We start from the raw sequence: 27,812 nt of genomic DNA, 5'->3' as shown, positions 1-27,812 counted from the left end.
GGGTACCAAGCCATTGGGAGACCCACTCAGAGAAGTAAACATTTTAATTTTTCATTTTAGTATGGAAACTAATCTATCATTTTGAATTAAGAGAAAAGAAAGGAGAAATTAGTTATTTATGGTTTCCTTTTCCAAACCCATTGCCCACCTCTCCACCAGAAGGCTCCCCTTGCCCAACAGACGTGGGCCTGTCCCCATGAACCCCCCGCCCCTGTTCATACCACCTCCTCTGTGCAGGTTCCTCCCGTCCCCCAGGCTCTTCTGCTCCATCTCCTTCCTGTGCTCCCAGCCCTTCACTGGTCCTTAGCATCCCGGACCCAACTCTATTAGTACTTCTCTTATGAACACACTACTTGGCTTATTAGTGGTGCTATTAAGCTGGCAAGGTGCTGTCACCCATCAGATCCAATAGGATTCCCACAGGATCTTGGGAGGCAGGTGGGGAGGGTATGGGCACCCCCATCTCAAACAGGAAGAGCTGAGGCAAAGGGGGGAGCCGAGGCCAGAATTGCAGCTATTGGATTCCAAGTCCTCTTTCCAGTTTTCCCCCACTCATTTCACAGACGGGTTCTCAGCGACAGTAAGTAGGTGGCTCCTAAAGATACCCTTTACAAGGTAGGCCCAGGAGGAAGCTTGTCCTGGCTGCCCAGACCCGACCTGACCACTCAGCTGCCGAGGAAAGGCTTCCCAGCGCCACTAGAGGGTGCTAGGTGCCAGCCGCTGAGCACCCAGGCTGTGTGATTCCTGCCATAAAAGCTGGAGCGCCTGTGCCCTGGGGAAAAACCGGCCAGAGGCACGGATTCAGCTCGGTGCGATGCGTGCTGGCTGTAGTACCTGACTTCATGTATTCACGTAACAGTGCAGCTTAGTATTGGTACAGAGGGAAACACTTGCATCTTCTGCTGGGCAGCCTTAGCCCTCTTCCCCTCAGCATCATCTTCCCTGGTGGGAAGAGCGAGAAACCTGGATGCCCATACCTGGATTCCTCCCCTGGGCGTCCCAGGCACTTTCTCAAGGGCCCCAGGATGCAGACTTCTCAGAGGTCATCTCAGTCAATACACACCATACACACCAGTCTTGCTCAAGAAGAAGCCTTGAATAAATAAGTACTTGGTCGCCTGACATAAAAAGCCAACCCATTGGAAAATAGCATAATGCTGGAGAAAATTGAAGGCAAGAGAAGAAGGAGATGACAGAGGGTGAGATGGTTGGGTAGCAGCATTGACTCAATGGACATGTGTTTGAGCAAATTTTGCGAGATGGTGAAGAACAGGGAAGCCTAGCATGCTGCAGTTCATGGGGTAACAAACAGTCGGAAATGACTTATCGACTGAACAACAGGGGAGGTAGTGTACAACATGATGAAGGTAATTAACACAGTTGTACCATTATAAATGAAAGTTAAGAGAGTCCTAAGAGTTATCATCACAAGGAAAAAAATGTTTCCCTATTTCTTTAACATCTTATGAGATGATGGATGTTCACTAAGCCTATTTCATAATGTGTGCTGTGCTCAGTCATGTCCAACTCTTTGGGACCCCATGGGCTGTAGACTGCCAGGCTCCTCTGTCCATGGAATTTTTTCAGGCGATAATACTGGAGCAGGTTGCTGTTTCCTACTTCAGGGGATCTTCTTGGCCCAGGGATTGAACCAGCATTTCTTGCATCTCCTGCATTGGCAGGTGGATTCTTTACCACTGTGCCACCTTGGAAGCCCATTTCATGATTGTATGTAAGTCAAATCATTATATTGTTCATCTTAAATTTACACAGTGCTCTATGTCAATTATATCTCAACAAAACTGAGGAGAAAAAAGTGGCTTTGAGAGTCAGATTTCTCAGTGGTCCTATGGCCTTGGGCAAGTTACTTACCTTCCAGGCTCCTATCTGCTGCATAAGGATGATAACAGTCCCCACCTTGGAGGGTTGAGATGAGGATTAGATGAGATAAAGGGCTGGGCTTGGCGTCTGGCAGGAGGTGAGCACTAATGACTGGAGGTTGCTGTTATTTTTACTACAATCGCGCAGGAATCTGAAACTCAGGGAAATTAAGCAGGACAGATCCAGAGCCAGGGCCTGGTGGAGCTCAGGCCCAGGTGTGCACATGGCCCCTTTCCCCAGGCACCATTGGCTCCAGACCTGGTTCTCAAACCAGCCTGTCACCTGCCTTTTTTTTAACTAAGGGAAATGTAGAGGAAACTAGCATTTCCGTTTCCAATCTTATTACCCTTGACTCTCTAAAATCAGGGCCCCAGACCTATCCTTAGCCATATGCCCCTCACTGTTTGTGCTCACCCCATCTCCGCCACTGGAAATGGCTTCTCCCTGTCTTTCCCACTTCTGTAAATGTGGCAGATCCTCATCCCCAACTTAAAACCTCAGAATCAGCGATGCCAAGCCTCAGCAGTGTGGGAGCCACTGCCCAGGACTCGAGAAACAGTTGTTGAATTGAGCTGATTGTGGTCACAGCCAACATTCCCAGGTATCCATGGAGATAGACCAGAAAAAAGATGAAGACCAGAGAAGAATACCTGTGTGATGACCAGTCAACGCATGTTCATTTAGAGCTTATTATGGACACAGAAAACGCAAATTGTCCAGGTAGGGGAACTCTCTGAGGTTTGGTGTCAGTATCCCAAGCCACTCAGGGCAGAGAGGGTGGCTGGCTCTCCTGTTAGCTTGTGCTTCCTCAGCTGTGTGAGGAGTCAGTGGGAGGAGGCATAAGAGGCACCTGGCTTAGTCTGAACTGCCTGCTTTTATTCTATCATTCACTTATTCAGTCTGCTCATCAGGGACACCACTGTGTACCCAGCCCTGGAGCAGCAAATGTTATCAGACCTGGTCTCTTCCTCCCCTGATGGGGTTCCTGATCTAGTAGGGAAATAGACACAAAGAAATCACTGCAAACTCCAGATTACAAGGTGATAAATGCTCTAATGGGGGCAATGAAGCACCTTGGGAGCAGAGAGGTGTTTGGAAATCTGATGAAGGAAGGGATGTTGGCGATGGTTCTTAAAGGATAACAGGAGTTCTCCAGAAAGAAAGAGGTGGCTAAGAGCAAAGGTGGACTAAGGAGTGACACCAGGGTGACAAGCACTGCCTGTGTCCAGGTCTGGAGGTGGACAGAGGCCCGGTGACTCTCACTTGGCAAGTGTGAAGGGTGCAGGACTGGATGATAGGTGGGAAGACTGTCTATGCAATGCACTGTGTAGACACGGGCCCACTGAAAGCAGGAGCAGTCGGGGGAGATTTTAAGCAGGAAGGGATCGGGTCTATTTTTGCTAAAAAAAAAAGGAAATTCTGTAAGTCTTGGGGAGCTGTGACTTGAGTCTTGCGGCTATCTGGGGGAAAGAGGGTGATCCACCAGCTTAAGGATCCCTCCCTCACTTCCACCAACAAACCCCCTTCTCCAGTAGCTGATTGTTTAAAAATCAATTTGTTTAATGAAGGTGAGATAAGCTGAAGCTCCTTCCTGCCCACAGGCTTCCTCCAGGCCATGTGTTCAATGAGCAGAACATAATGGCTGTTGTTAGTAGGTGCTGGATAAGGATTGTTGAGCTAATGAAGCAAACACAGGTCAGCGCCAGGAGTGGGGGAGGCAGGTGGCGGGAGCAGGTGTGGCGGCCCCTCCAAGACTCCTGGCTTGGTGGCTCCTGGGAAAAACTGGGTCAAGTTTAAGAGAAATAATAAAAATGACAGCTGCCATTCGTTGAGCCCAAGTAAGGGTCAAACCCAGGGCTAGGCCTTTACACAATTCTTCCCAGATTGTTGCATGCACCTCTGTTGAGTGGGCATTCTGATCCCCACTTTTACAAGGAGGAAATCGAGGCTCACCCATTTGCCCTGGGGCTTCTATAGAGGCCCCTCTCTGCTGTCAGGAGTTCCACTTGGGGTGAGGCAAGGGTGAGGTGGAGACCTCTGAAGAGCAACCTCAGAAGAAGCTTCTAGAACCAGATGTGGATTTGCAACCCAGCGCCATACATTAGAGCTAAACAGAATTGGAGCTTTGAGGGCATCTGTGTGGGAAAAGCAAAATATTAGCTTGCTAGGGCCACTCTAACTAACCACCGCAGACTGGATGGCTTAGGCAACAGGTGTTTATTGTCTCATAATTTTGGAGGCTGGAAGCTCCAGATTGAGGTGTCAGCAAGGTCTGTTTCATCCTAGGCATGTAGACACTTGCCTTCTTGCTGTGTCCTCACAGGGTCTTCTCTGCATCTGTGTCCTATGGGGTTGGCTAAAATGTTTGTTCATCCTTTTCTTGTAAGATAGCTGTAATAGCGCTTGTGTGCGTGCTAAGTCACTTCAGTCATGTCCAACTCTTTGCGACCACATGGACTGTAGCCCACCAGGCTCCTCTGTCCATGGGATTCTCCAGGCAAGAACACTGGGTGGGTTGCCATGCCCTTCTCCAGGGCGATCTTCCTGACCCAGGGATCGAACCTGCGTCTCTTATGTCTATTGGCAAACTATTGGTAAGCGGGTTCTTTACCACTAGCGTCACCTGGGAAGCCCCTAGTAGCATTTGGTTGTCTTTAAATTAATTTGAAACAATTTTGTAACATTGTATTGTGACAGCTGTCCTACCAGCATGCATTAAAAAAATTGGTGCATTTTTGTGTAGCCATTTTAATATTGAAGATGGAAGAAAAAAAGCAACATTTTCAGCATATTATGCTTTATTATTTCATGAAAGGTAAAAATGCAACTGAAATGCAAAAAAAGATTTGTGCAGCGTATGGAGAAGGTCCTGTGACTCATTGAACATGTCAAAAGGGGTTTGTGACATTTCATACTAGAGATTTCTTGCTGGAGGATGTGCCACTGGTAGACCAGTTAAAGTGGATAGCGATGCAATTGAGACATTGAGAACAACAATTTATATGATGCAGGAGATAGCTTATGTACTCAGAATATCCAAATCGAGCATTGAAAATCAGTTGCACCAGCTTGGTTATGTTAATCACTTTAATGTCTGGGTTCCATATAAGCAAAAAAACCTTCTTGACCGTATTTCTGTGTGTGAATCTCTACTTAAATGTAGTGAAAATATTCCATTTTTAAAACAAATTGTGATGGGTGATGAAAAAGTGGATACTGTATAACAATGTGGAATGTAAGAGATCATGGGGCAAGCAAAATGAATCACCACCAACCATACCAAAGGCCAGTCTTCATCCAGAGAAGATGATGTTGTGTATATGGTGGGATTGCAAAGGGAGCCCTCTATTATGATCTCTTTCTAGAAAACCAAATGATTACTTCCAACAAATACTGATCCCAATTAGGCCAACTGAAAGCAGCCCTCAACAGAAAGTGTGCGGAATTAGTCAACAGAAAAAGCATGCTCTCCCGTCAGGATAACACAAGACCTCACGTTCTTTGATGACCAGGCAAAACCTGTTACAGCTTACCTGGAAAGTTCTGATTCATCTGCCATACTCACCATATACTGCACCTTCAGATTTCCATTTATTTTGGTCTTTACAAAATTCTCTTAATAGAAAAAAATTTCAATTCCCTGGAATACTTTAAAAGGCACTTGGAACAACTGTTTGCTCAGAAAGATAAAATGTCTTAAGAAGATGGAATTATGAAGTTGCCTGAAAAATGGCAGAAGGTAGGTGGAACATAATGGTGCATACTTGTTCAATAAAGTTCTTGGTGAAAAATGTGTCTTATTTTTACTTTAAAACCAAAGGAACTTTTTGGTCAACCCAATATTTTCCCTTCTTTTTTTTTTATTTTTTTTTTATATTTTTTTATATTTTCCCTTCTTATAAGGACATCCATCAGGTTGGATTGGGGCCATGCTCCTGGCCTCATTTCAGCGTAATTCCCTGCTCAAAGGACCTGTCTCCAAACACAGTCACATTCTGAGGCACTGGGAGGGAGGGCTCCAGCGTGGGGATTTGGGGGCACAATTCAGCCCATCACAGGCAGAGTGTGGGGGTCATGGAGGAAAGAAGGACCAGAGAGAGCCTGGGAGATGGGAGAGGATGGTCTGGCAGTGCAGTGGCAGCTCACAGGGCAAGGATTAAGCAGAAGCCTTGAGGCTGGCAAATGATGGAGGCTCCACATAATCCAGGGAGAGGGGACCAGGGTGACGGGCGCTATGTTCCTGAATGCAAAACTTTGGGAAATGGTAGAGTGCTCAAGAGGAGGAGAAAGTGACTGGAGCAGCCACCTCCAGCTGCTAAAGCATCAGTCAGACCTGCTTCAGACAAAGGTCAACGCAGTCAAGGAGGCACTTCCAGTCATCATCAGCAAGGGCTGTGGTGTTTTTGGTGTCTTCATGAGAGGGGGTGAAGGTCACTCCCCAGAGCTGTGGGAAGGGGTGCCTGCTGCACTGACCACTCCCCTGGTGGCATGACAGCTGCAGAGCCAGGCCACAGGGAAGCAGGCTCTGGCCAGGTATGTCCACCTCCATCAGCGCATAGTCCTCCTCAAGCCCAGCCCAAGCCTGGGGCAAAGGTGGTCTGAGCATCACTGAGCCACTGAGCCACTGACCACTGGACCTAGAACACCAGCCCAACCCAGAGATGGCGTGTGAGCCATTTCCAAAGGGGCCAGTTTGGTTTCTTTTCTTTCCCCATCCTGTCCATGTCCAGAATCTACCTCTAATTGCTCCCATGTGGAGCCTGAGGGACCCTGGTCCTCTTATTGAACACATTTTGGGGGAATTCAGGGGCACCTGGCAGGAGCAACCAGTTTTCCCACTAAAACACACACAAAAAAAGAACACATGTTTTCCTGGAACCACCATGAGCTGCTCTATGGCGGTAGTAAAATTACAGAGTCTGAGGCCTGCCCTTGGTCAGGCTGTGGTCAGGAAGGGGATTGCATGCCCATGCACACACACACACACACAGGCACACCCCAATAGTGCCCCTGTTTTACTCGACTGCTGCTGACACTGAACTAACACGTCTCAGGATCTTCTTAGGGAAAATAGTACAATGGAGTAGAAATAAAACAGAGGCACATCTGGGATGATTCTGATCTGAAGGAGACAGCCGTGGTTGAGAAGCAGTCTCTGGAGGGATGTGAAGATTATGCAGGTCTAATCACTCATTGTCCAGAGAGGGTCCTGGGCTGCCCAAGATCACACAGCACAGGCCTGTGCTGAGTCCACCCCCCCCTGCAGGCTCCCTTGGTTTGAGTTCAAGCCACAAAACCCAGCCCCTGGGGCCAACCTTTGTCAACGTTGACCCACACACAGGCACTGGGAGTGCTCCCACCTGGCACCTTGATTTGAGGTGAGCCTCCAACCACCTGCACAGCCTCCATCCTTCGGGAGGCCCTGGGTGGAGTCAAAGCTCCATGTGAGAAATGAGAGGCTGGTCCTATGGCAGCCCTGGGGACCAGCTCCCGCCTTGCATCACATGTTATTTCATTTTTAATTACAGAGCCGAGGCCTCAGAGCCTCCCAGGCTGAGCCAGACATAGTGTCCTTTTTAATTTGATTTTTGTTCTCCTGAAGGAAAGCCTTTGGGGCCCACTGCATGGAACATGGGGTGAGGGAGGGGCTCCCTGAGGCCTGGAGCTTGGGGATAGCAGGTATCCTGTGACCAGGCTGGGGACACCCACCTCCTCAGGCCCTGGCTTCCCCATCTGTGAAGTGAGGTGCGTGCGTGCATGCTAAGTAGCTTCAGTCATGTTGAACTCTGTGGACTCTAGCCAGTCAGTTTCCTCTGTCCATGGGATTCTCTGGGCAAGAATACTGGAGTGGGTTGCCATGGCCTCCTCCAGGGGATCTTCCTGACCCAGGGATCGAACCTGTGTCTCTTATGTTTCCTGCATCGGCAGGCAGGTTCTTTACCATTAGCGTCACCCGGGAAGCCCATGAAGTGAGGGGATGGACCAAAGCTTCCTCTCAGGTCCCTTCCAGCACTACAAATCTATAAAGCCTGAATGGCCCTTCACGCTGTACATGCACAGCTTTGCAGGGCTCTGACCTCTCCTCCATTTCTGGGCTTTCATCTTTTATTGTCCCTCCAGCATTCTTGCCTGGGAAATCCCATGGACAGAGGAGCCTGGCAAGTTGTAGTCCACGGGGTCGCAGAGTCCGATGCAACTGAATGACTGAGCAAAACACTAAAGTCTTCTCCTTATCTCCCTCTCCACAAGCCTGTGGCTCTCTGGAGTTGGGGGGGGGGCGGGGGGGGCGGTGGGTGTGTCTCCTGCTTCTCTGCCAGTGCTTTTCCGACCCGTTTGCTGGCTTCCTCCTTCTCCCACACCCTCAGCCACTAGTTATTTCTCAGAGTTTGCCCTTGGCCCCTGTGTTCAGCACAGCCCTTATCCTTCCATGCAAGCACCTGGCCACTTTCCTCTCCTGCTGTTCCTGCCTATGGCCAAGGAACCCACTCCTGACCTCCAGCAGGTGACTGGTTGTGGCCGCTGGGCTTCCCCCTGACGTCTCAAATGGACTCAGTCCACTCTCCTCCCCTACATTCCCCACCTGCGTGATCTTATTCCTCCCCTGCCTCAGTGAATGGAGCCCCCACCCCCACCGTGTGGTCTGTGCCACTGGGTCCTGGGCAGTGCAGAAGGATGAGGCCTTGCCGCAGCGGGGGAGGGACCCTCGTCTCAGATCTCCCCATTGGAGCTTGACTGTCCTCCTCTCCCTGTGCCCACTGCAGGTTTCTTGCTTTAAAAGTTGGAAACAGATACTTATTTTTTAAACAAACTTTCTTTTATTTTCTTTCTTTCTTTAGTTCTGGTTGTGCTAGGTCTTCATTGCCTTGCAGGGTTTTCTCTAGTTGTGGGGAGTGGGGCTCCTCCCCAGCTGCGGTGCCCAGCGTTCTCACTGCAGCAGCTCCTCTTGCAGTACAGGCTGTAGGGCACTCAGGCGTCGGTAGTTGTGGCTCTGGGGCTCTAGAATGTAGGCTCAGCAGCGGTGGCACCCGAGCTTAGTTGCTCTGCAGCATGTGGGACCTTCCTGGAGCAGGGATCGAACCCTTGTTGTCTGCATTAGCAGACGGATTCTTTTTTTTTTTTGGATCAATGAATAGCTTCTTTATTAACCTGTAAATCATGTAATTAACCTGTTAACACTGTAAGTTACAGCTATTTTCTTTTAAAATTTTATTTATTTTTAATTGGAGGATAATTGCTTTACAATATTGTATTGGTTTCTGTCATACAACAACATGAATCAGCCATAAATATACATATGTCCCCTCCCTGGTGGCTCAGATGGTGAAGAATCCACCTGCAATGCAGACTTGCAAGAGACACAGATTTGATCCCTGGGCTGGGAAGATCCCCTGAGAAGAAAATGGCAACCCACTCCAGTATTCCTGCCAGGTAAGTCCTATGAACAGAGGAGCCTGGCAGGCTACAGTTCACGGGGTCCCCAAGGGTCAGACACCACTGACCAACTAACACACACACACACACACACACACACACACACACCCCCATCCCACCCGTCTAGGTTCTCACGGAGCACTGACTCGAGCTCTCTGAGTCATCCAGCAAATTCCCACTGGCTATCTATCTTACAGATGGTAATGTACATGGTTTTTCCAGTAGTCATTTATGGATGTGAGAGTTGGACCATAAAGAAAGCTGAGCACAGAAGAATTGATGCTTTTGAACTGTGGTGTTGGAGAAGACTCTTGACAGTCCCTTCGACTGCAAGGAGATCCAACCAGTCCATCCTAAAGAAGATCAGTCTTGAATGTTCATTGGAAGGACTGATGTTGAAGCTGAAACTCCAATACTTTGGCCACCTGATGCAAAGAGCTGACTTATTTGAAAAGACCCTGATGCTGGGAAAGATTGAAGGCAAGAGGAGAAGGGGATGACAGAGGATGAGATGGTTGGATGGCATCGCCGACTCAATGGACATGAGTCTGAGTAAACTCGGAATTGGTGATGGACAGGGAGGCCTGGCGTGCTGCAGTCCATGGGGTTGCAAAGAGCTGGACATGACTGAGTGACTGAACTGAACTGAACTGAATATATATGTTGGGCTTCCCAAGTGATGTTAGTAGTTAAAAAAAAAAAAAAAAACTCGCCTGCCAATCAGGAGATGCCAGAGACATGAGTTCGATCCCTGGGTTGGAAAGATCCCCTGGAGAAGGATACGACAACCCACTCCAGTATTCTTGCCTGGAGAATCCCATGAGGATTCTGGTGGGCTACAGTCCATAGGGTCGCAAAGAGTCAGACATGACTGAAACGACTTAGCACGCAGTGTATATGTTTCATTGCTACTCTCTGAATTCGTCTTAACTCTCCTTCCCCAGTTGTGTGGAGACCTGGCTTTGACCCAACTCTGTCACCAACTCATAATGAAGAATCCACCTGCCCCCAAGTCTGTCCTCAGAGCAGGCGGATTCTTTACCACTGAACCACCGGGGAAGCCCGACAGACAGATGCTTGGCTTCGAAATTCCAGCAGATCTGTCCCTCAGGCCCAGAGTGCAGAGGCGCTTTCCTTATGAGCTGGTGACATGGTTGGGTCAAAGCCAGGTCTCCAGGTTCCTGCCCCCGGGATGTCCCTGGGCTGCGCTGCACACCAGGTCCTGTCCCCAGCCCACCACCATCTTGGGCCCTGGGCGCTCCCAGACTGTAGCACCTGCTGGTTTCAGTAGGACCTGCTGCCCTGGGACTGAGGGAAGCCAAGCCCCTGATGCTGTCTCCCTCACCAAGCGAGGCCCCCACAAGAGGCACAGGGTACCTGCCTGTCAGGAGATGCCTTGGGGAGGGGCAGGGAGGTTCGGGGTGGCCAGAGTCCTTCTGGCCCAGGGAGACCAACACTTAGATTAAGAGCTTATTTTCTCAAGGATACAGTCATGTCCACCTCCTCACCAGACACATCCTGCAAGGGCTGGGTCAGCCCTGCAGCATAGAGCCAGCTGGGTCTGCTGTGTGGAACCAGCACCCTGTTCCTTGCTAGAGCTGCGCGTGGACAGGTGTGAAAACTTCCCCGTCAGCACCTGGGCTTCCTGCTCGAGGAACAGTCCTGCCCGTGGGCATGGGCCTGGCGCTCAGAGGGCCTCTGGGCAGAGGCCCACAGCTGGGAAATGGTCAGCCCTTCCTGGTCCTAGGGAGACCAGCATTGGCAGGAGTCTGGCAGCATTTTACACTGGTAGCCATTTGTCCAGGGAGAAGTCCAATCCACCCTTGTTTTCTCTTCTGGTGTTTTGGAGCCAGAAGAAAATTCTGGTTTATCTCCCTCATTTTACAAAGAAATTGAGATCCAGAGAAACTTGCATGGCTAAACCCCCCAATGTTTTTTTGAATTCATGGAGTGGCATGTGGGCTCTTAGTTCCCTAACCAGGGATCAAATCTGTGCCCCCTAAGCTAAGAAGCACAGAGTCTTAACCACTGGACCGCCAGAGAAGTCCCTAAAACTCCTATTTTTTTAAAATTAACTCATTCATCCAATAAGTATTGGAGCACCCAGCAGGAGGGTTGGACGTTGTTCTCAGAACAGGCACGCAGCAGTAAATGGTAGACAAAGTCACTGAGTTCCTGGAATCTACATTCTAACTCGGAAACAGTCCATAAAGAGTTAAGCAAATGGATGAAGAAAATAACTGAGGATAGTACTAAGTGCCATGAAAGAAATAAGCCAGGGCGATAAGAGAGTGACTGGAAGAGACAGGGAGGGTTGAACAGATATTGATGAATATCCAGGAGAGGGGCCTTCCGAGGAGGTGCCATTTGATCTAAGTCCTGAATGATGGCTAACCCTGCAGAGGTCTGCATGAAGGGCCTTGCAAGCAGAAGGAACAGCTAGTGCAAAGGTCCTGAGGTGGAACCCAGCATGGCATGTTTGGGGACAGTAAGATGGCCCCATGTGGCTGGATCTTAGGGAGCACCTGATCAGTGGTGGGACCTGAGGTGGGAAAGTGAAGCTGGCACCAGTCAGCATAGGCTTTAATGACATGGCAAGAAATTTTAATTTTATTCTAAGCGTGTTTGCTTGTTTGTTTTTTGAAATAGACTTTAGTATTAGGTTCAGAGCTAAAATTGAGTGGAAAACATAGAATTCCCTTATACCTCCCTGAACCCTACATGCGCAGCCTCCCTTTTAATCAACATCCCACACCAGAGGGGTATATTTGTTACACTGATGAACCTACACTTATATATTATAATCACCTAAAGTCTATAGTTCACATTAGGGTTTGCTGTTGGTCTATATTCAATGGGTTTAGACAAATGTGGAATGACACGTATCTGACATTACAGTATCATACCAAGCAGTTTCACTGCCCTGTAAATCCTCTGTGCTGTCCCATTCATGCCCCCACCAACCCCTGGCAACCTCTGATCTTTATATTATCCCCATAGCTTTGTCTTTCCAAGAATCCCATATAGTAGAATCATATAGCATGTAGCTTTTTCAGAGTGGCTTTTTTCACTTGGTAATATGCATTCAGGTTTCCTTCGTGTCTTTTCATGACTTGATAGCTCATTTCATTTTTTTTTTTAGCTCATTTCTTTTGAGTGCTGAATAATATTGCATTGTCTGGAGGCACCATATTTTATTCATTTACCTATTGATAGGCATCTTGGTTGCTTCCAAGTTTTGGCAATTATAAATAAAGCTGCTGTGACATCCACATGCAAGCTTTTGTGTGGACACAAGTTTTCACCTTCTCTGGGTAAATACCAAGGAGCACAAATGCTGGATCATATGGCACAAGTATGTTTATTATTGAAAGAAACTGCCAAAGTATTTTCCAAAGTTTCTGCACCATTTTGCATTCCCACCAACAATGAAGAATTCCTGTTGCTCCACATGTTCCCTAGTATTTGGTGTTCAAGATCTTAGCCCTTCTAATAGCTGAGTAGTGGTATTTCATTTTTATTTAATTTGCATTTCTCTGATGACAAATTATGCTGAGCACCTTCTCACATACTTATTTGCCATCTGTTTATCTTCTTTGGTGAGGTGTCTGGATCATTAGAGTATTTTTAAATTTAAGTTGTTCATTTTCTTTTTTTGTTGTTGTTCATTTTCTTATTATAGAGTTTCAAGGGGTCTTTGTATAGTTTGAATAACAGTCTTTTATTAGATGTTTCTTTTGCACTTGTTTTCACCCAAACTGTGTGGCTTATGGTGATGTTCTCTTGACAAGATCTTTTGTAGAGCCAAAGATTTCAATTTTAATGAAGTCCAACTGATAGATTCTTTTTTTTTATGGATCTTCCCTTTGGTGTTGTGTCCAAAACATCACTGTCGAATCCAAATTCATCTAGATTTTCTTTTATGCTATCTTCCAGGAGTTTTATAGTTTGAGGTTTTATTTTTTGGCCTCTGACCCATTTTGAGTTAATTTTTGGAGGGTTTTGGAAATACCCTGGCCGTCCGGTGGCTAGCACTCTGGGCTTCCAAAGCATGGGGCATGGGTTCGATCCCTGGTTGGGGAACTAAGATCCAGTAAGCCATGCAGCACAACAAAAAATAAAATAAAATAGGTAATTTTTGTATCCTATGGACAGAGGAGCCTGATGGGCTACAGTCCATAGGGTCCCAAAGAGTTGGACATGCTTGAAGCAACTGAGCACACACACATGTAGGGTTTTAGTGGATAGAGTTCATGCGATTACACTTTGCCTAGGATGACTACTGATTTTGGGGGTGGGGAACAGGAGCAGAGACAGGGCGGTGGCAGTTGCCCAGGTAAGTGATGGAAGGTCACAGCAGGATTTACTTTGCAGGTGAAACCAATGGGGCTTCCTGGGAACTGACTCCGAAGGATGTGGGATAGGAGTCAAGCATGACCCTTAGGGGCTTCCCCAGTGGTCCAGTGGCTAAGAATCTGCCTGCCAATGCAGGGGATGTGGATTCAAGTCCTGGTACAGGAAGATCCCACATGCCGCTGAGCAACTAGGCCTGTGGGCCAGCCCTCTAGAGCCCCCGAGCCGAAACTCCTGAAGCCGGCATGCCTAGAACCTGCGGGCCTCAGCAAGAGAAGTCACTGCAGCAAGAAGACTGCACACAATAGAGAGTAGCCCCTGCTCGCCACAACTGGAGAAAGCCCCTGAGCACCAACAAAGGCCTTGTGCAGTAAAAAATAAATATATTTTTTAAAGTAAATAAAGTAAAAGTCATTTGTTGAAAAAAAAAGAATGACCCCTAGGTCTGGAGGTCCAGCTGGGTGTAGGATGGAGCCATTCATTTACTTAGATGGGACAGGTAGGGGTGGAAGGGTAGCTGGGTATATGGTTCTGGCACTCAGTAAAGCGGTCAGGCTAGAAGTGTGAGCCCAGAGCCATCAGGGATTGGATGGCCAGGGAAGCCAGGAAGTTGGACCACATCACTTAACGAGGAAAAGAGCAGCAGGTTCCTTCCATGACCTCAGGTTGTTTGCAGCAGCAGGTCAGCCCCCAGGGCCCTTCTGGCATGGGGTCAGAGAGATGATGAGACACCATTAACAGAGGGGACTGATTGAGTGTGGGCCTGGCAACAGGGGCAGACGCTGGGCAAATCCCCCAGACCTGTTATCCCTCTGCAAACACAGGCCCCTTTCCTGAATGTGGATTCCACACGGGTTCAAGAGTTTTGCTGGGGAAATAAAATAATTGGGCAATCAGCCAGAAGAAAGCCATTGTGGATTGGGAGGCTTCTTACAATGGGCTGTTAGCCCTCAGGGGGTAATCTTTGTCATGCAGAGGAAGGAGCCTGGCTTCCGGCTGAGGATCTGGGAAGAGTCTGGCCTTCTGCGATTGGATTTGTCCTGAAAGGCCCAGAGGGGACTTCCCTGGTGGTCCAGTGGTTAAGACTCCCCGTTCCAATGAGGGGGCGGGGCTGGGGGGGGCGTTTCTTTTGATCCCTGGTCAAGAAGCTACAACCCGGCACGCCTCATGGCCAAAAAATCAAAACATAAAATGGAAGCAGTATTTTAACAAATCCGATAAAGAGTTTAAAAATGGTCCACACCAAAACAATCTTTTTTTTTTTTTTTTAAATAAAAGGTAGTAAAGTCAGATCTGCTGTCCTGGAGGACAGGAAGTGAGAGCGAGAGGTGAGGATGGGGTAACACTCAGCACCCCTGACAGAGGGCCTGGCTGTGGGCCTGAGGTTGAGGACACCGTAGGGGAGATGGGTGGTGGGAGCCATGATCACCCTCCTGTCCCTAGAGGCCAGGATCTGACCTCCAACCAGAATCCAAGCTGCTAGCTGAGGCCTAGTAAGAAGACATGAGGGTCAGAGGTCATCCCAGGGGCTTGGTCAATGGGACTGAGCTGGACCTGAACTCAGAACCAAAGAGGACTTAGCTCAGTGAAGACTGGAGCCCAGGAGTGGGTTCCCTCCTAGATTAGAGCCCAGCATCTGGGGGCTCCAGGAGGGGTTCCCAGCCTGGGGCAGACACACTCTGTGTGACCCAGAAACATCCCTAGGCCCAGGTGCGCTGACTGCTCCAATCTTGGACCCATCAGCCTACTGATCCCAGACCTGAGGCCCATGGAGCTCCTTGGGGGTCTCCAAACACACCCCTGGGTGGGCAATGGGCCCTCTTTGTCCTCCAAAGCAACTTGGCCTTGGTGTCAGCTGGGCCAGCACTTCCCAGGGGTTCCCTGGGCTAAGGAGGGGTGGGGACAGGGAAGGACTAAGGACCAAGGACCCAGGTTTCAGTTCATCCACGCCTTCCAGCTGAGGGTGGGTCCTGGGTTCAGTCCTTGCTGTGCCACTCATCAACTGTGTGTCCTTAGATGGGTTTTCTACCCACTTCAATATAAGTCTCGCTTTACAACATGGGGATAATGTACTTTTCTTAGTCCTGCTGCACCGCACAGCTTGTGGGATCTTAGTTCCCTGACCAGGGATTGAGCCCAGGCACTCGGCAGTGAAAGTGCCAAGTCCTAACTACTGGACCTCCGGGGAATCCCAATACTGAAATATGCTCTTTTTTTTTTTTTTTTTTTTTGACAAAAAGCTTATCAGTATTAAAGGAGAGGTCATCAGAGTGCCTTGCACAGCAGCTTCCCCTACACATACACACACACACACACACACACACACAAACACACAATAGGTGCTCAGTAAATTGTAGGGGTCTTTCAACTGATACTAACTTACAATGTTTAACTTTTTAAAATTTTAAGCTATCAATGTTTCTGCATTATTTTATTGTTAATACACACAGTACAAAAGTTAAAAGATACAAAGGTGTTAGTGGAAAATGTTAGCCAGTGGGCACTCCCTGTCTTCCAGAACAGCTTGGCCTTGGCATCACATGGCTGGCCCTTTTCTGAGGCTCCCTGAAGCAGGGGTTGAGGGGGTGGGGGGTAAAGACCCACGTTCAGTTTCATCGACCCCTTCCAGCTGAGGGTGGGTCCTGGCTTCAGTGCTCTCTGAACCCACTCCCTGGTTGTGAGACCTCAGGAGAATCACTGCGCCCCCCTCTGACAGCTGTCTGTGGTCAGCTGGGTGAGGCAGAGAGAGGCTCGACTTCTGCAAGGAGAGCCAGGAAGGACACCTCTGTAACCAGATAATAATAGCTGGTCTTAACTGTTTACGCTGAGCCATACTTCACTGAACTCTCATTATGAGCTTTCGCAATGCCTATTATTAGTGTTCCTATCTCACAGATAAGGAAACCAAGGTGCAGGCAAGGTGATGAACTTGTCCAAGGTCACACTGGCCAGGACTGGCTTCCCCCAGTGCTCTTATTAGCAATCTATGACTTTGACCAGGGTCTTAACTGCTCTGAGCCTCTGGTGTTCAGTGTCAACAATGTCTTCCTCCCAGGCTGTGAAGGGGTGTGAGGGAGAAATGGGAGGGGAATGAAGGAAAGGGAGATCCCAGGCCTGGTGGGGCAAGGCTGTGGAGCCACCCAAAACACAGCATTTAGGGAACCCTTGGGCTACCCCCCACCCCCCACCTTTCTGGCACTGAACTCAAGCTTCCTCTTGAATCAACTGTCCCTTTGGGTCCTTAGCTGTCTCCAGGATACAGAAAAGGGGCAGAGTCATCAGTAAACATTTTTTTTTTTTCAGTTCTATCAGTTTATTGCTACCAACCCATCTCCCTCCACCCTCATGCACGCATGCTCAGTCATGTAACCCCATGGACTGCAGCCTGCTAGACTCCTCTGTCCATGGACTTTTCCAGGCAAGAATACTGGAGTGTGTTGCCATTTCCTTCTCCAGGCAAACATTTCTTAATTAATAGAGGAGAGGGAGGCAGGAAGAGGAACGTATGGAGACAAACCGCTTCTAGAAGTTCCTTCTTCAGGGCAAGATTTGAGGATAGAGACTAGTTTATGTGGGTGTTTTTCTTTCTGAACATTTTGTATTTGGGTTGGGGGTTGCAAATAAGAGACTAATACTGATAACAACTCTTTCAGGGGAAAAAAAGAAAGAAAAACAAAGAAAGGAAGAGGGTAAGGAAGAAAATAACTTGTGTTACAATCACAACTGTGCTTTTCAGAAGCCAGGAAACTCTTGGCTTTTTTTTTTTTTTTTCTCTTAATTTTTCTTTTCCTTTTGGCCATACCACATGACATGTGGGATCTTAGTTCCGAGACCAGGGATCAAACCCACACCCCCTGCGTTGGAGTCTTACTACCGCACCAGCAGGTAAGTCCCCAGGAAAGTCTTGCCTTTATAATGGAGAGGGATGTTTGGACTCCACTGCTGGGCAGGGGTGCAAGGTGAGGAGGAGTTAGAGGGGAGTCTGCTGCTATTGATGGAGAAAGACAGGCGATAGCTCACCATCAGCAAACTCACTTTTGTCCCCCGGACAAAGCCTGCCTACTGTGTGGTGTGAATGACCACAGACGGGGATGGGGGGAAGTTGCCCTCACCATGTACTCTCCAGGTGTTTTCTCCAACAAAAAATGTTCATTGACAGATGGAGCCTTAAGCCATTAAGAAGGAAAAAACAAACAAATACACAGAACCAAACAAAACCAAGCCTGTTTGGATCTCTGTCTAGAGGCTTCTCTGTGTAAACACGACTGTTCTGCACACATAACCGATTCCAGCGCCTCCCAGGTCTTCTGCACTCTTGTTCTGGACAAAGTTAGAGCTCCCCCAGTAAGGCCCACGACAAAGGAAGGAAAAGATGAACTCCTGGGTACATCTTTAATGTTGGAGGGAAAGGGCAGGACTGCTCCCTGCAGTGGGAGCAGCAGTAGGCAGTGAAGGAGATGCTGTCGCTTTGATCTGGGCCTGGACAGCTTTCTGCGGCACAGCCACCCCGTCCCCCCCAGCTGCCCAGCCTGCCCCAGCCACGACCCGGCCCTGCAAAATGGGTGGGCGGCTCACCGTGCAACCGCGTCTCCTCTGAGCCCCACTCACTCAGTCTGGTGTAGATCCCCTTGCCCTCTCAGATGGCATAGAGAAGGGACACTAGGATGCTGGTGGTCTCAGCTCACGGCAAGAACCTCAATGGCTCTGGCAGCTCCCTATACCCCGGGAGACCCCAACCCAGGGCCTGGGGGAGCCCGTGGGGGCCACATCTCTGCCAGAGACCCACAGGCTTGGCAGCACAGGAGGTGGAGGAGCCTGGGGCGGGCGCACTCACTCGGGCAGGAGACAGCGCTCCTGTGTTAGGGGAGGCACACTGATGGAAACCGCCCACCCTGGCCAGGGACCATGGTAACCATCCGCGTGAGTTATTTTACCACAGGAGGTCCCAGTGAGGAACACAGAACTGACACGCCGCCACCAACCAGAAGAGTCTGGGAAAGGTCAAAAGGAGACACCATCCGTCTGACTGCCTCCCAGAATCCTCTCGCTGTCGTCCATCTTGGCTGAGCAACGCGTGGGCCGCCAGGCAGGACTCTTGAGTCAGAACGATTGGCCAAAGACAACCCGGAAACTAATCCCATTGCCACAGAACCTGAGACTGAACGGCGCGGCAGAGCAGCTCTCCTGGGTTCCCTTGCCCTAACTGCTCTCCACCCGGGTGCCCCTTCCCAATAAAGTCTGTTGCTCTGTCAGCACGTGTGGCTCCTCGGACAATTCCTTTCTGAGTGTTAGATAAGAACCCACTTTCAGGCCCTGGAAGTGGTCCCCTTTCCTGCAACATCTGGAGCTCGGAGGGCAGAGTGCTGGTGGGATGGCTCGGGGATTGTAGCCTCCCTGGGACTCTCATGGGCTTTGAATATGGGAACATAGGTGGTCTGATAACCCCCCCACCTGGCCCCACTTCCTCTTCCTGTCAGCAAGCTAAGTAAAGCTCTCATCCAGGAGACAGAAGGGCCAAATGAGGCTCTGTGGGCTGGGAAGTCTCCCTTCTTCCTGCCACTGGTGTCCAGTCAGCCCATGCTGCTCTCCCTTCCCTCTGAATACACCCCTTCCCCCACGGCCAGCCCCCTCCCAGAAAGCCTCCCGGCTGGAGCGAGCGTCCACCCACCACCCTGTGGGTCAGGGTACAGCACTGCACTCAGTGAAGGCCCAGGTCCCGAGCCTGGACACCCTTCCTCCAGGCCTCCATGGCTGGCTTCTGATGAAAGGGCTGTGGAAAGGCGGTTGCCAGGCCAAAGCTATGAGGCTACAGACAGACTTTGTTCTGGGCCTGTGGCTGGGAAAGAGTTCTCCCAGGGTGGACTCCCACACCACTGACCTTGGCCTGCACCAGAAACTGCAGGAAAGCCTCTTCTTCCTGAAGGATAGACCCCTCTCCCCAGCTCAGTGCCCTCTCTCAGGTAAGCTTAATATCACCCTCCCTCTCAAGGAACTTCTTTTTTTATTTTGGCTGCTCCAAATGGCATGTGGGATCTCGGTTCCCTGACCAGAGATCAAATCTGCACCACCTGCATCAGAAGGGTGGAATCTTAACCACTGGACCACCAGGGAAGTCCTCAAAGAACTTCTTACCGAAATTCCTTTGTTCATCACACAGCATCTATTGAAGGATGCACCCAGCGCTGAGGTGATAAATCGATGATTCACACGGTCCACTACTTATAACTCAGCTTCTGTGTCTTCCCTTCTACACATCGGAACGGCCTGACCACAAGAACACGACTGTATCTCTCCTGAACAGGAGACAGTTGTCCTTCCTACCTGTGCAGCAATTCTCTCTCGGCTCCAAAGAATAGAAGACTCATCATCCCAACGGTTATTGGATTCATCACAGGCTGTATTAGTTCCTCCTCAAATTTGGTCATGGTCTCAGTGAAAATTTTGTTTCCTAAAGTTGACCTTCAATAACTCATGAATAGAGACCTCCCTGGTAGTCTAGTGGCTAAGACACTGCAACTAAAAAATTCTGAGTGCAGCAACTAAGACCCAGTGCAGCGAAATACTTTTTATAAAGAAAAACAATAACTCATGTATATAAATTTTTTAAAGATGGGTAAAGGAGAGAGGAGAATGTTTACTTTATACAAAACAATACACTCAGACTTCCTTTTGGGCCAGTGGCTAAAACTCCATGCTTCCACTGCAGCAGGCACATGTTCCATCTCTGATCTCTGGTCAGGGACATTCCATAGGTCATGCAGTATGGCCAAAAAAAAAAAAAAAAAAAAAGCCAAACCAAACCAAACAAAAAGCAATGCGTGCATGGAACAAACATAGAGAGACTGTCAAAGCTGTCACTGAACCCACCCTTTTAAAGGGATGATTGCACTTAATGAGGCCCCTAGGGTGGGCTCTGACTCAGTCTGACTGGTGTCCTTTATTTTTTTTTTTGGTGTCCTTCTAAGGAGAGGAAATTTGTACACACGGAGAGACACCGGGGATGTATGGGCACAGAGGGAAGACCATGTGAGGACACACCGAGGAGGCTGCCGTCTGCAAGCCAAGGAGCGAGGCCTCGGAAGAAACCAAATTTGCTGGCACCTTGATCTTGGACTTCCAGCCTCCAGACTGTGAAGAAACAAATTTCTGCCGATTTAAGGCCTCCCCTCCCCTCCCCCCACACAACATTTTGTTATAGCAGCCATAGCAGCAGCCTGAGACAACCTTCCTCAGAAGGTAGTCTCACAAAAGTGTTCCAACCGCCCCTGGCTGACAGGGATTGAGATGCATTCCAATTTCACAGAGGCAAGTGTGTGAGAACAGTAAGCCCCTTTGAATTGAACTAACAACACTGGTGCCTCTGGGTGGGGTCGGGGGGGGGGGGGGCCGTGGATAGGGAGATGATGGGCGCAGTGGTGTGTGCCAGGAATAGAAGAGACTTTTTACTGTACCCTTTAAAAAACAGGCTTCCCTTGTGGCTCAGCCGGTAAAGAATCCACCTGCAATGTGGGAGACCTGGGTTCCATCCCTGGGTTGGGAAGATCCCCTGGAGAAGGGAAAGCCTACCCACTCCAGTATTCTGGCCTAGAGAATTCCATGGACTGCATAGTCCAAGGAGTCCGCAAAGAGTTGAATACAACTGAGCGACTTTCACTTCACTTGCAAAATAGAGGGCTTCCCTGGTGGTCTGGTGGTTAAGAATCTGCCGACCAATGCAGGGGACACGGGTTTGATCCCTGGTCCGGGAGGATGCCACATGCCATGGATCGACAAAGCCTGTGCAGCACAGCTACTGAGCCCACACATTGCAACTACTGAAGCCCACTCACCTGGAGCCCGTGGTCCACAACAAGAGAAGCCACCACAATAATATGCCTGCGTGCTGCGACTGGAGAGCAGTCCCCAACTCACCGCAACTGGAGGAAGCCCGTGTGCAGCAATGAAGACCCAGCACAGCCAAAAAACAAATAATTAAAAATTATTATTTTCAATTATGGAATTCTATTTAATTATAAGAATTCTAATAATAAAATTTTAATTTGAAAAGGGGATATGGGTCACAATGATAGATTAGTAAGATTCATGTGGTGGGGGAAATATCTGAGTTTCTTGGTGAGCAGACTGTCTCTGGGGAGGTGAAGTGGGAGCAGCAGTCACAGAGGCTGACATTTTTCACAAACACCTTTGATCTTTTGACTTTTGTACTATGTGTATTAACTATATAATAATGCAGAAATATTGTTAACTTAAATTTTTAAAAGGTTTAACATCATAAGTTAGTATCAGTTGAAAGATCCTTACCATTTATTGAGCATCTATTTTGTGTGTGTGTGTGTGTGTGTGTGTGTGTGTGTGTGTAGGGGAGTGCTGTGCAAGGCACTCTGATGACCTCTCCATTAATACTGACAAGTTTTTGGTCAAAAAATTAAAAAAAAAAAAGAAAAGCATATTTCAATATTGGGAATTCCCTGGAGGTCCAGTAGTTAGGACTTGGCACTTTCACTGCCGAGGGCCTGGGCTCAATCCCTGGTCAGGGAAATAAGATCCCACAAGCCATGTGGTGCAGCAGGACTAAGAAAAGTACATTATCCCCATGTTGTAAAGCGAGACTTATATTGAAGTGGGTAGAAAACCCATCTAAGGCCACACAGTTGATGAGAGGCACAGCAAGGACTGAACCCAGGACCCACCCTCAGCTGGAAGGCGTGGATGAACTGAAACCTGGGTCCTTAGTCCTTCCCTGTCCCCACCCCTCCTTAGCCCAGGGAACCCCTGGGAAGGGCTGGACCAGCTGACACCAAGGCCAAGTTGCTTTGGAGGACAAGGAGGGCCCATTGCCCACCCAGGGGTGTGTTTGGAGACCCCCAAGGAGCCACATGGGCCCCCAGGTCTTGGGTTGGTAGGCCGATGGGTGCAGGATTGGGACAGCCCAGGGCACCTGGGGCTGGGGCTTGGGATGTTTCTGGAGCACCACAGCAGTGCCTCCCTATCAGGAAGGGGATAGGAGTCCCTTCCCACTCAGATGCTGGGCTCTAATCCAGAAGTGAACCCACTGTCGGACTCCAGTCTTCACCGACCTTGCAGCTCCCTTTGGTTCCAAGCCTAGGCTCTGGTCCAGTTTGTTCCCATCCACAGAGTCTGCAGGATGACCTCTGACCTCACATTTTCTCACAGGCTTCAGCTGGCAGTCTGGACTCTGGCTGGGATCAAAACCAGCCTTTAAGAGATACAAGGGTGGTCGAGGGCACCTGGCCCTGCTCCTTACCTGCCCTCCTGCCTCAGTCCCTGTCACCCATCTTTCCAGGACTCTCTGGGGCCAGGTCTGTGGCCCACACCTCAAGACAGCCGGCCCATTGCCCTCCGTGCTACCCTTAGCTCTGGGCAAGGTCCAAATTGGCCCTTCATGGGGTGAAAGTAAAAGTGTTAGTTGCTCAGTTGTAACCAACTCTTGCAACTCCATGGACTGTAGCCCATCAGGTTCCCCTGTGCATGGAATTCTCCATGCAAGAATACTGGAGTATGCCCTTCTCCAGGGAAATCTTCCTGACCCTTCCTGACCCAGGGATCGGACCTGGGTCTCCTCCATTGCAGGCAGATTCTTTACCACTGTCTGAGCCACCAGGAAAATCCAAACCCTCTATTTTCTTGACCCCTTTCCTCCCTCCAGACAGAAGATCTAGCTCAGGGGCCACTAAAGCATCTCCAGCCAATCTGACCTGGCAGGGTGTTGGGCCAGACACAGGTGAGGGTGGAAGTGGGGAAAGCCTGGCTCCTTCTTCTGCATGACAAAGGGTGGGGGCTGCCCGCCCCGCCTGACAGCTAATTAGCCCATTGTCAGAAGTCTCCCAATCCACACTGGCTTTTTCTCTTTGGCCTCTGGCTAGGGTTGCCAGATTTAGCAATTAAAAATATAGGACTCCTGGTGAAAGGTGAAATTTGAATTTCAGATAAACAACAAATGATGTGCTAAAGTATGTCCCAAAAAGTGTTCTGTATTTTATCTGGCAGCCCTACCCCTGGCTGATTGCCCAATTGTTTTACTTCCCCACTAAAACTCCTCTACCATGCAAATCCACATTCACTTGGTGAAGCTCAGGAAATTGAAGGACATGCCCCCTACCCACACCGAGCTTCCGGTCACCTGGGTTGAGTCCACTTGGCTGCCTCAGGGGATTGACCAAGGACTCTGGCTGGAAACAGTTGGAGGTTGTGGAAAGAGCTGTGGGTTAGAAATCAGACTTGACTTCATGCAGGCATCCACCATTAACTGTTGTGAGTCAGGGGTATTGTTGCCTCTCTGAGCCTTGGTTTTCTTAGCTCAAAACTTGGTGGAGGGAACGGGCTGGATGCTTTTATCAACTCCAATCTCTGCATCCGTGAACAGCCAGGGAGAAGGAGAGGATGAGGTTCCTTATTGGGCAAAATCCCATTCGTACTAAACTACCCCAGGCTCCCTTGTCTAGGAAGGTCGCACCTTCCCCACCAAGCACTGGGAAAAACATTGAGTTTTCCAACTGTGGACATCCCAGGAGCTCAGCAGCCCCAGGAGTCCTTTGAGCCCCAGGCTCAGATGCTCACCTTTGTAGGCAGAATCCGTCCTTAGCCAGAGAGCCCTGGTGTCGGGTGTGCACACACAGTAGCTGTTGCAAGAATCAGGACTCTAAATCCACACCAGGGACCGGAGTTTGCTCTGTGACTGAAGGACAGGGAAGTGAGCAGATAGAGATCCTTGACTCTTCTTCAGGGAACAAGCTTTTTAATTTAACTGGTCCGGCAACCCTGGCCAAGGTAGAGGCACATGACCACAATAATACCATAGTCTAGACAGCCCCCTCCTCAGGCTCAGGGACCTGTCTGGATGCTGAGCTCCCAGGAGGTCTGAGGGGTGTGACCTCCCTTCCTCTAGGCCTCTCCCCCCTCCCACCACCCTGGCCCAGCCCAGGGCTGCTATAAAGCTGGCCCAGCCTGGCTCTCAGCACACCCCGCTGCTGGGACCCTCCTGGAGCCTCCTCTGGGGACACATCCACTCTGCCCCTCCTCCTCCCGAGCAGTGCCATGCGGCCCCTGTGGCTCTGCTGGGCCCTCTGGGCGCTGCCCCTGGCCGGCCCCGGGGCGGCCCTGACGGAGGAGCAGATCCTGGACAGCCTGCTGCAGCAGTTGCACCTCAGCGAGGTTCCCATCGTGGACAAGGCCGCCGTGGAGGGGCTGGTCATCCCGGCCCACGTGAGGGCCCAGTACGTGGCCCTGCTGCAGCGCGGCCACGGGGCGCGCTCCCGGGGGAAGAGGTTCAGCCAGAACTTCCGAGGTGAGGCCCGCCCTCCTGCCGCTGCAGCCTGGTCCTCATGGTGGTGGGGGTTGGGGGGGTTGGGGGGCTGTTTGGGGTGCAGGGTCCACGGGGCGGTGAGGGGGGACCATGGCCTGTGAGGATGGCGGGCCTGGGCCCCTGGTCTCTGTCTGCACTGAGGACCCCGCCTCTCAGGGCCATGAGGAGCTGGGCCGGGCTGGACCGGCTGCCAAACGCAAGGCAAGAACAGGGAATTATGGGGCAAGGAAGCAAAGAGGAAAGAAGAGAGACTAAAGAAGACAGATGTCAAGGTGCCTTTGTGCTGGGGAACAAAGAGGCTGGCCTCCGCAGAGCGTTGCCTTAGAGAGAAAGGACCTCTGCGTACAGTTATCAGCTCTAGTATTTGTTTTCGGACAAGTTACGCAACAGCTCGAGCCTATTTGTGTTTCTTGAAATGAGATTAAATTAGCTTTGACTACTTCCCAGAGTTGTGGGTATTCTATGAGATGGAAGGTACCAGGTCTGAGTCCTACGGCAGCCTCTCACCTCCCCAGGGCTGGGGCTCACCTCTTCGACACCCACAGATAGACCAGGCCGGGTGCCTGGGGAGATGAGGAGGCCGGTGCTGGACACCTCAGCAGGGGTGACTGCTGGTGGCCATGGGACTGGCTGATCAGGTGATCGCGCTGCCAACCTGGGGCCTCAGGTGCTGGGGACTGATTGCTGGGGCCTCTGAAGAGGGTGTTGTGCCTGACCTCACCATTTCCCTCAGGGCTCAGTAATTCCACAAAAATTGCCCCTGTTCGTCTTCCTCATTTTCACCGGACAAGAATCCCCTCACCAGGCAGGGAAATGAAAGTAAATTCAGACCTCTTTCTCTGCCTCTTAGGAAAAGTTGGTTTCAACTGGTGACCATAGATTTTCACTGACTGGTCCTCTGCCTCCCATCCTCCATCCCCTCTCCTGTCCCTTTGCCTAAAGAAGCCTGCAGGTCTGCAGTCTTCACTCAGAGCCCCAGCCCTTGCTCAGTATCCCAAGCTGCCCCTCCCAGATGAGGGGGGTCACCACTAGTAAACAAGCCCCAACCCCAGATGATGGTTTTGGAGAGCCTGCTTGACCCTAACAGTTTTTCTAGGAGTGGAGGTGCTCTGTTTCTGGCCTGGCCCTTCACTTTCCCAGCCCCCAAACTCTCCCTGGGGATTCCTGGGGAAACCCTGTTAGCTTTACCCTGAGCCCTGCACCCTCAGAGCTCGCCTGGTGCCCCGAGGGGCCCCGCTGACCCCGCTCCTGTCCCCAGAGGTGGTCGGCAGGTTCCTGGCGTCCGAAGCGTCCTCGCATTTGCTGGTGTTCGACATGGAGCAGCGGCTGCCGCCCCACAGCGAGCTGGTGCAGGCCGTGCTGCGCCTCTTCCAGGAGCCGGTCCCCAGGGCCGCGCTCCGCAGACACGAGCGCCTCTTCCCGCGCAGCGACCGCGCCCGGGTCACCGTCCAGTGGCTGCACGTCCGCGACGACGGCTCCAACCGCACTGCCCTCATCGACTCCAGGTGCGGAGGTCGCGGCTGCGGCGGCGTGGGGCTCGGGGGAGGGAAGAGGGGCTGGGCCCAGGGCGGGAGGAGGGGCGGCTCGGTCCCGGCGGGGACACCCGGGAGCGGGAGGGAGAGGTGGCCCCCGGGGCCACCCCGGGCAGTCCCAGTCCCCACCCCTGAGCGCGGGCCTGTGTCTCCCTCCGTGCGGTGTCGCAGGCTGGTGTCCATCCACGAGAGCGGCTGGAAGGCCCTGGACGTGACCGAGGCGGTGAACTTCTGGCAGCAGCTGCGCAACCCCCGGCCCCCGCTGCTCCTGCAGGTGTCGGTGCAGCGGGAGCACCTGGGCCCGCTGGCCTCCAGCGCCCATAGGCTGGTCCGCTTCGCCCCGCAGGGGCCGTCGGGCGGCCGGCAGGGGGAGCCCCAGCTGGAGCTGCAGACCCTGGACCTCAGGGACTACGGGTAGGTGTTGTGGGTCACTGCAGGTGAACCTGTTTTGAAATGGGCAATTTTACAGGGTGCTGTGGGAATGAATGAATATATAAAATATCTCCTTCCACTCTTGGGAGTAATGTCAGCTCTAATGATCATTTGGGGGGTTATTTCTAGTTATCTATCCTTATCACAAATATACAACATTTTGAACATAATGAGAGATGGATCATAAATCTTTTCAGGTGTCCCACTAGGTCCCACCCTGGGCCCCATGACCCCTGCCCTCCCAGCTGACCTCTGACTCTGCCTCTCTTTGCCCCCCCGCAGAGCTCAGGGAAACTGTGATCCTAAGGCACCAGTGACAGAGGGTGCCCACTGCTGCCGCCAGGAGATGTACATTGACCTGCAGGGGATGAAGTGGGCTGAGAACTGGGTCCTGGAGCCCCCAGGCTTCCTGACCTATGAGTGTGTTGGCACCTGCCAGCAGCCCCCAGAGTCCCTGATCTTCAAGTGGCCGTTTCTGGGGCCTCGACAGTGCGTCGCCTCGGAGACGACCTCGCTGCCCATGATTGTCAGCATCCAGGAGGGAGGCCGACTCCAGCCCCAGGTGGTCAGCCTGCCCAACATGAGGGTGCAGACGTGCAGCTGTGCCTGGGACGGGGTGCTTGTGCCAAGGAAGTTGGAGCCATAGGTGTGGGGTGTAGTCATCGAGGACTTGGCTTATGTGTGTGTTGAAAGTGTTCCGGGCACCAGAAGAGATGGAGACGACTGAACTGATGATGGCACATGCTCTGCGCTTCATGCTGAGTTCTGACCAGCGCTTCATACTGAGTTCTGCCTTCTGATTTTTGTTTCTCAGGAACAAGACTCCCTGGACACGGGGAGCCCCTGCCCAGTCTTCTCTC

General features: G+C 50.8%; 1 protein-coding gene across 2 annotated transcripts; it reads left to right on the top strand.

Moving 5' to 3' along the window:
* The first annotated feature begins 24,720 nt into the window (after window positions 1-24,720).
* On the top strand, window positions 24,721-27,598 carry LOC136169076 (left-right determination factor 2-like). Of its 2 annotated transcripts, XM_065936837.1 has the most exons (5): window positions 24,721-24,970; window positions 26,247-26,277; window positions 26,377-26,493; window positions 26,692-26,934; window positions 27,235-27,598. In XM_065936837.1, exons 1-5 carry the CDS (start codon window positions 24,721-24,723, stop codon window positions 27,596-27,598), a joined length of 1,005 nt encoding a protein of 334 aa, XP_065792909.1. The 2 variants fall into 2 exon arrangements, with proteins under 2 accessions (XP_065792909.1, XP_065792908.1); XM_065936836.1 differs by having other exon boundaries at window positions 26,247-26,493.
* The last annotated feature ends 214 nt before the right edge of the window (window positions 27,599-27,812 follow it).

Source organism: Muntiacus reevesi, chromosome 5 (genome assembly GCF_963930625.1).
Source record: "Muntiacus reevesi chromosome 5, mMunRee1.1, whole genome shotgun sequence".
NCBI classification, from domain to species: domain Eukaryota; kingdom Metazoa; phylum Chordata; class Mammalia; order Artiodactyla; family Cervidae; genus Muntiacus; species Muntiacus reevesi.
Note: the sequence above shows the minus strand (reverse complement) of the source record. Positions and strands in the feature narration are given on the sequence as shown.

Coding starts and splice junctions, on each gene's coding strand:
- LOC136169076 (XM_065936836.1), top strand. CDS start 24,721: ATGCGGCCCCTGTGGCTCTGCTGGGCCCTCTGGGCGCTGCCCCTGGCC. Junction 26,494..26,691: donor ACTGCCCTCATCGACTCCAG/GTGCGGAGGTCG, acceptor GCGGTGTCGCAG/GCTGGTGTCCATCCACGAGA. Junction 26,935..27,234: donor CTGGACCTCAGGGACTACGG/GTAGGTGTTGTG, acceptor GCCCCCCCGCAG/AGCTCAGGGAAACTGTGATC.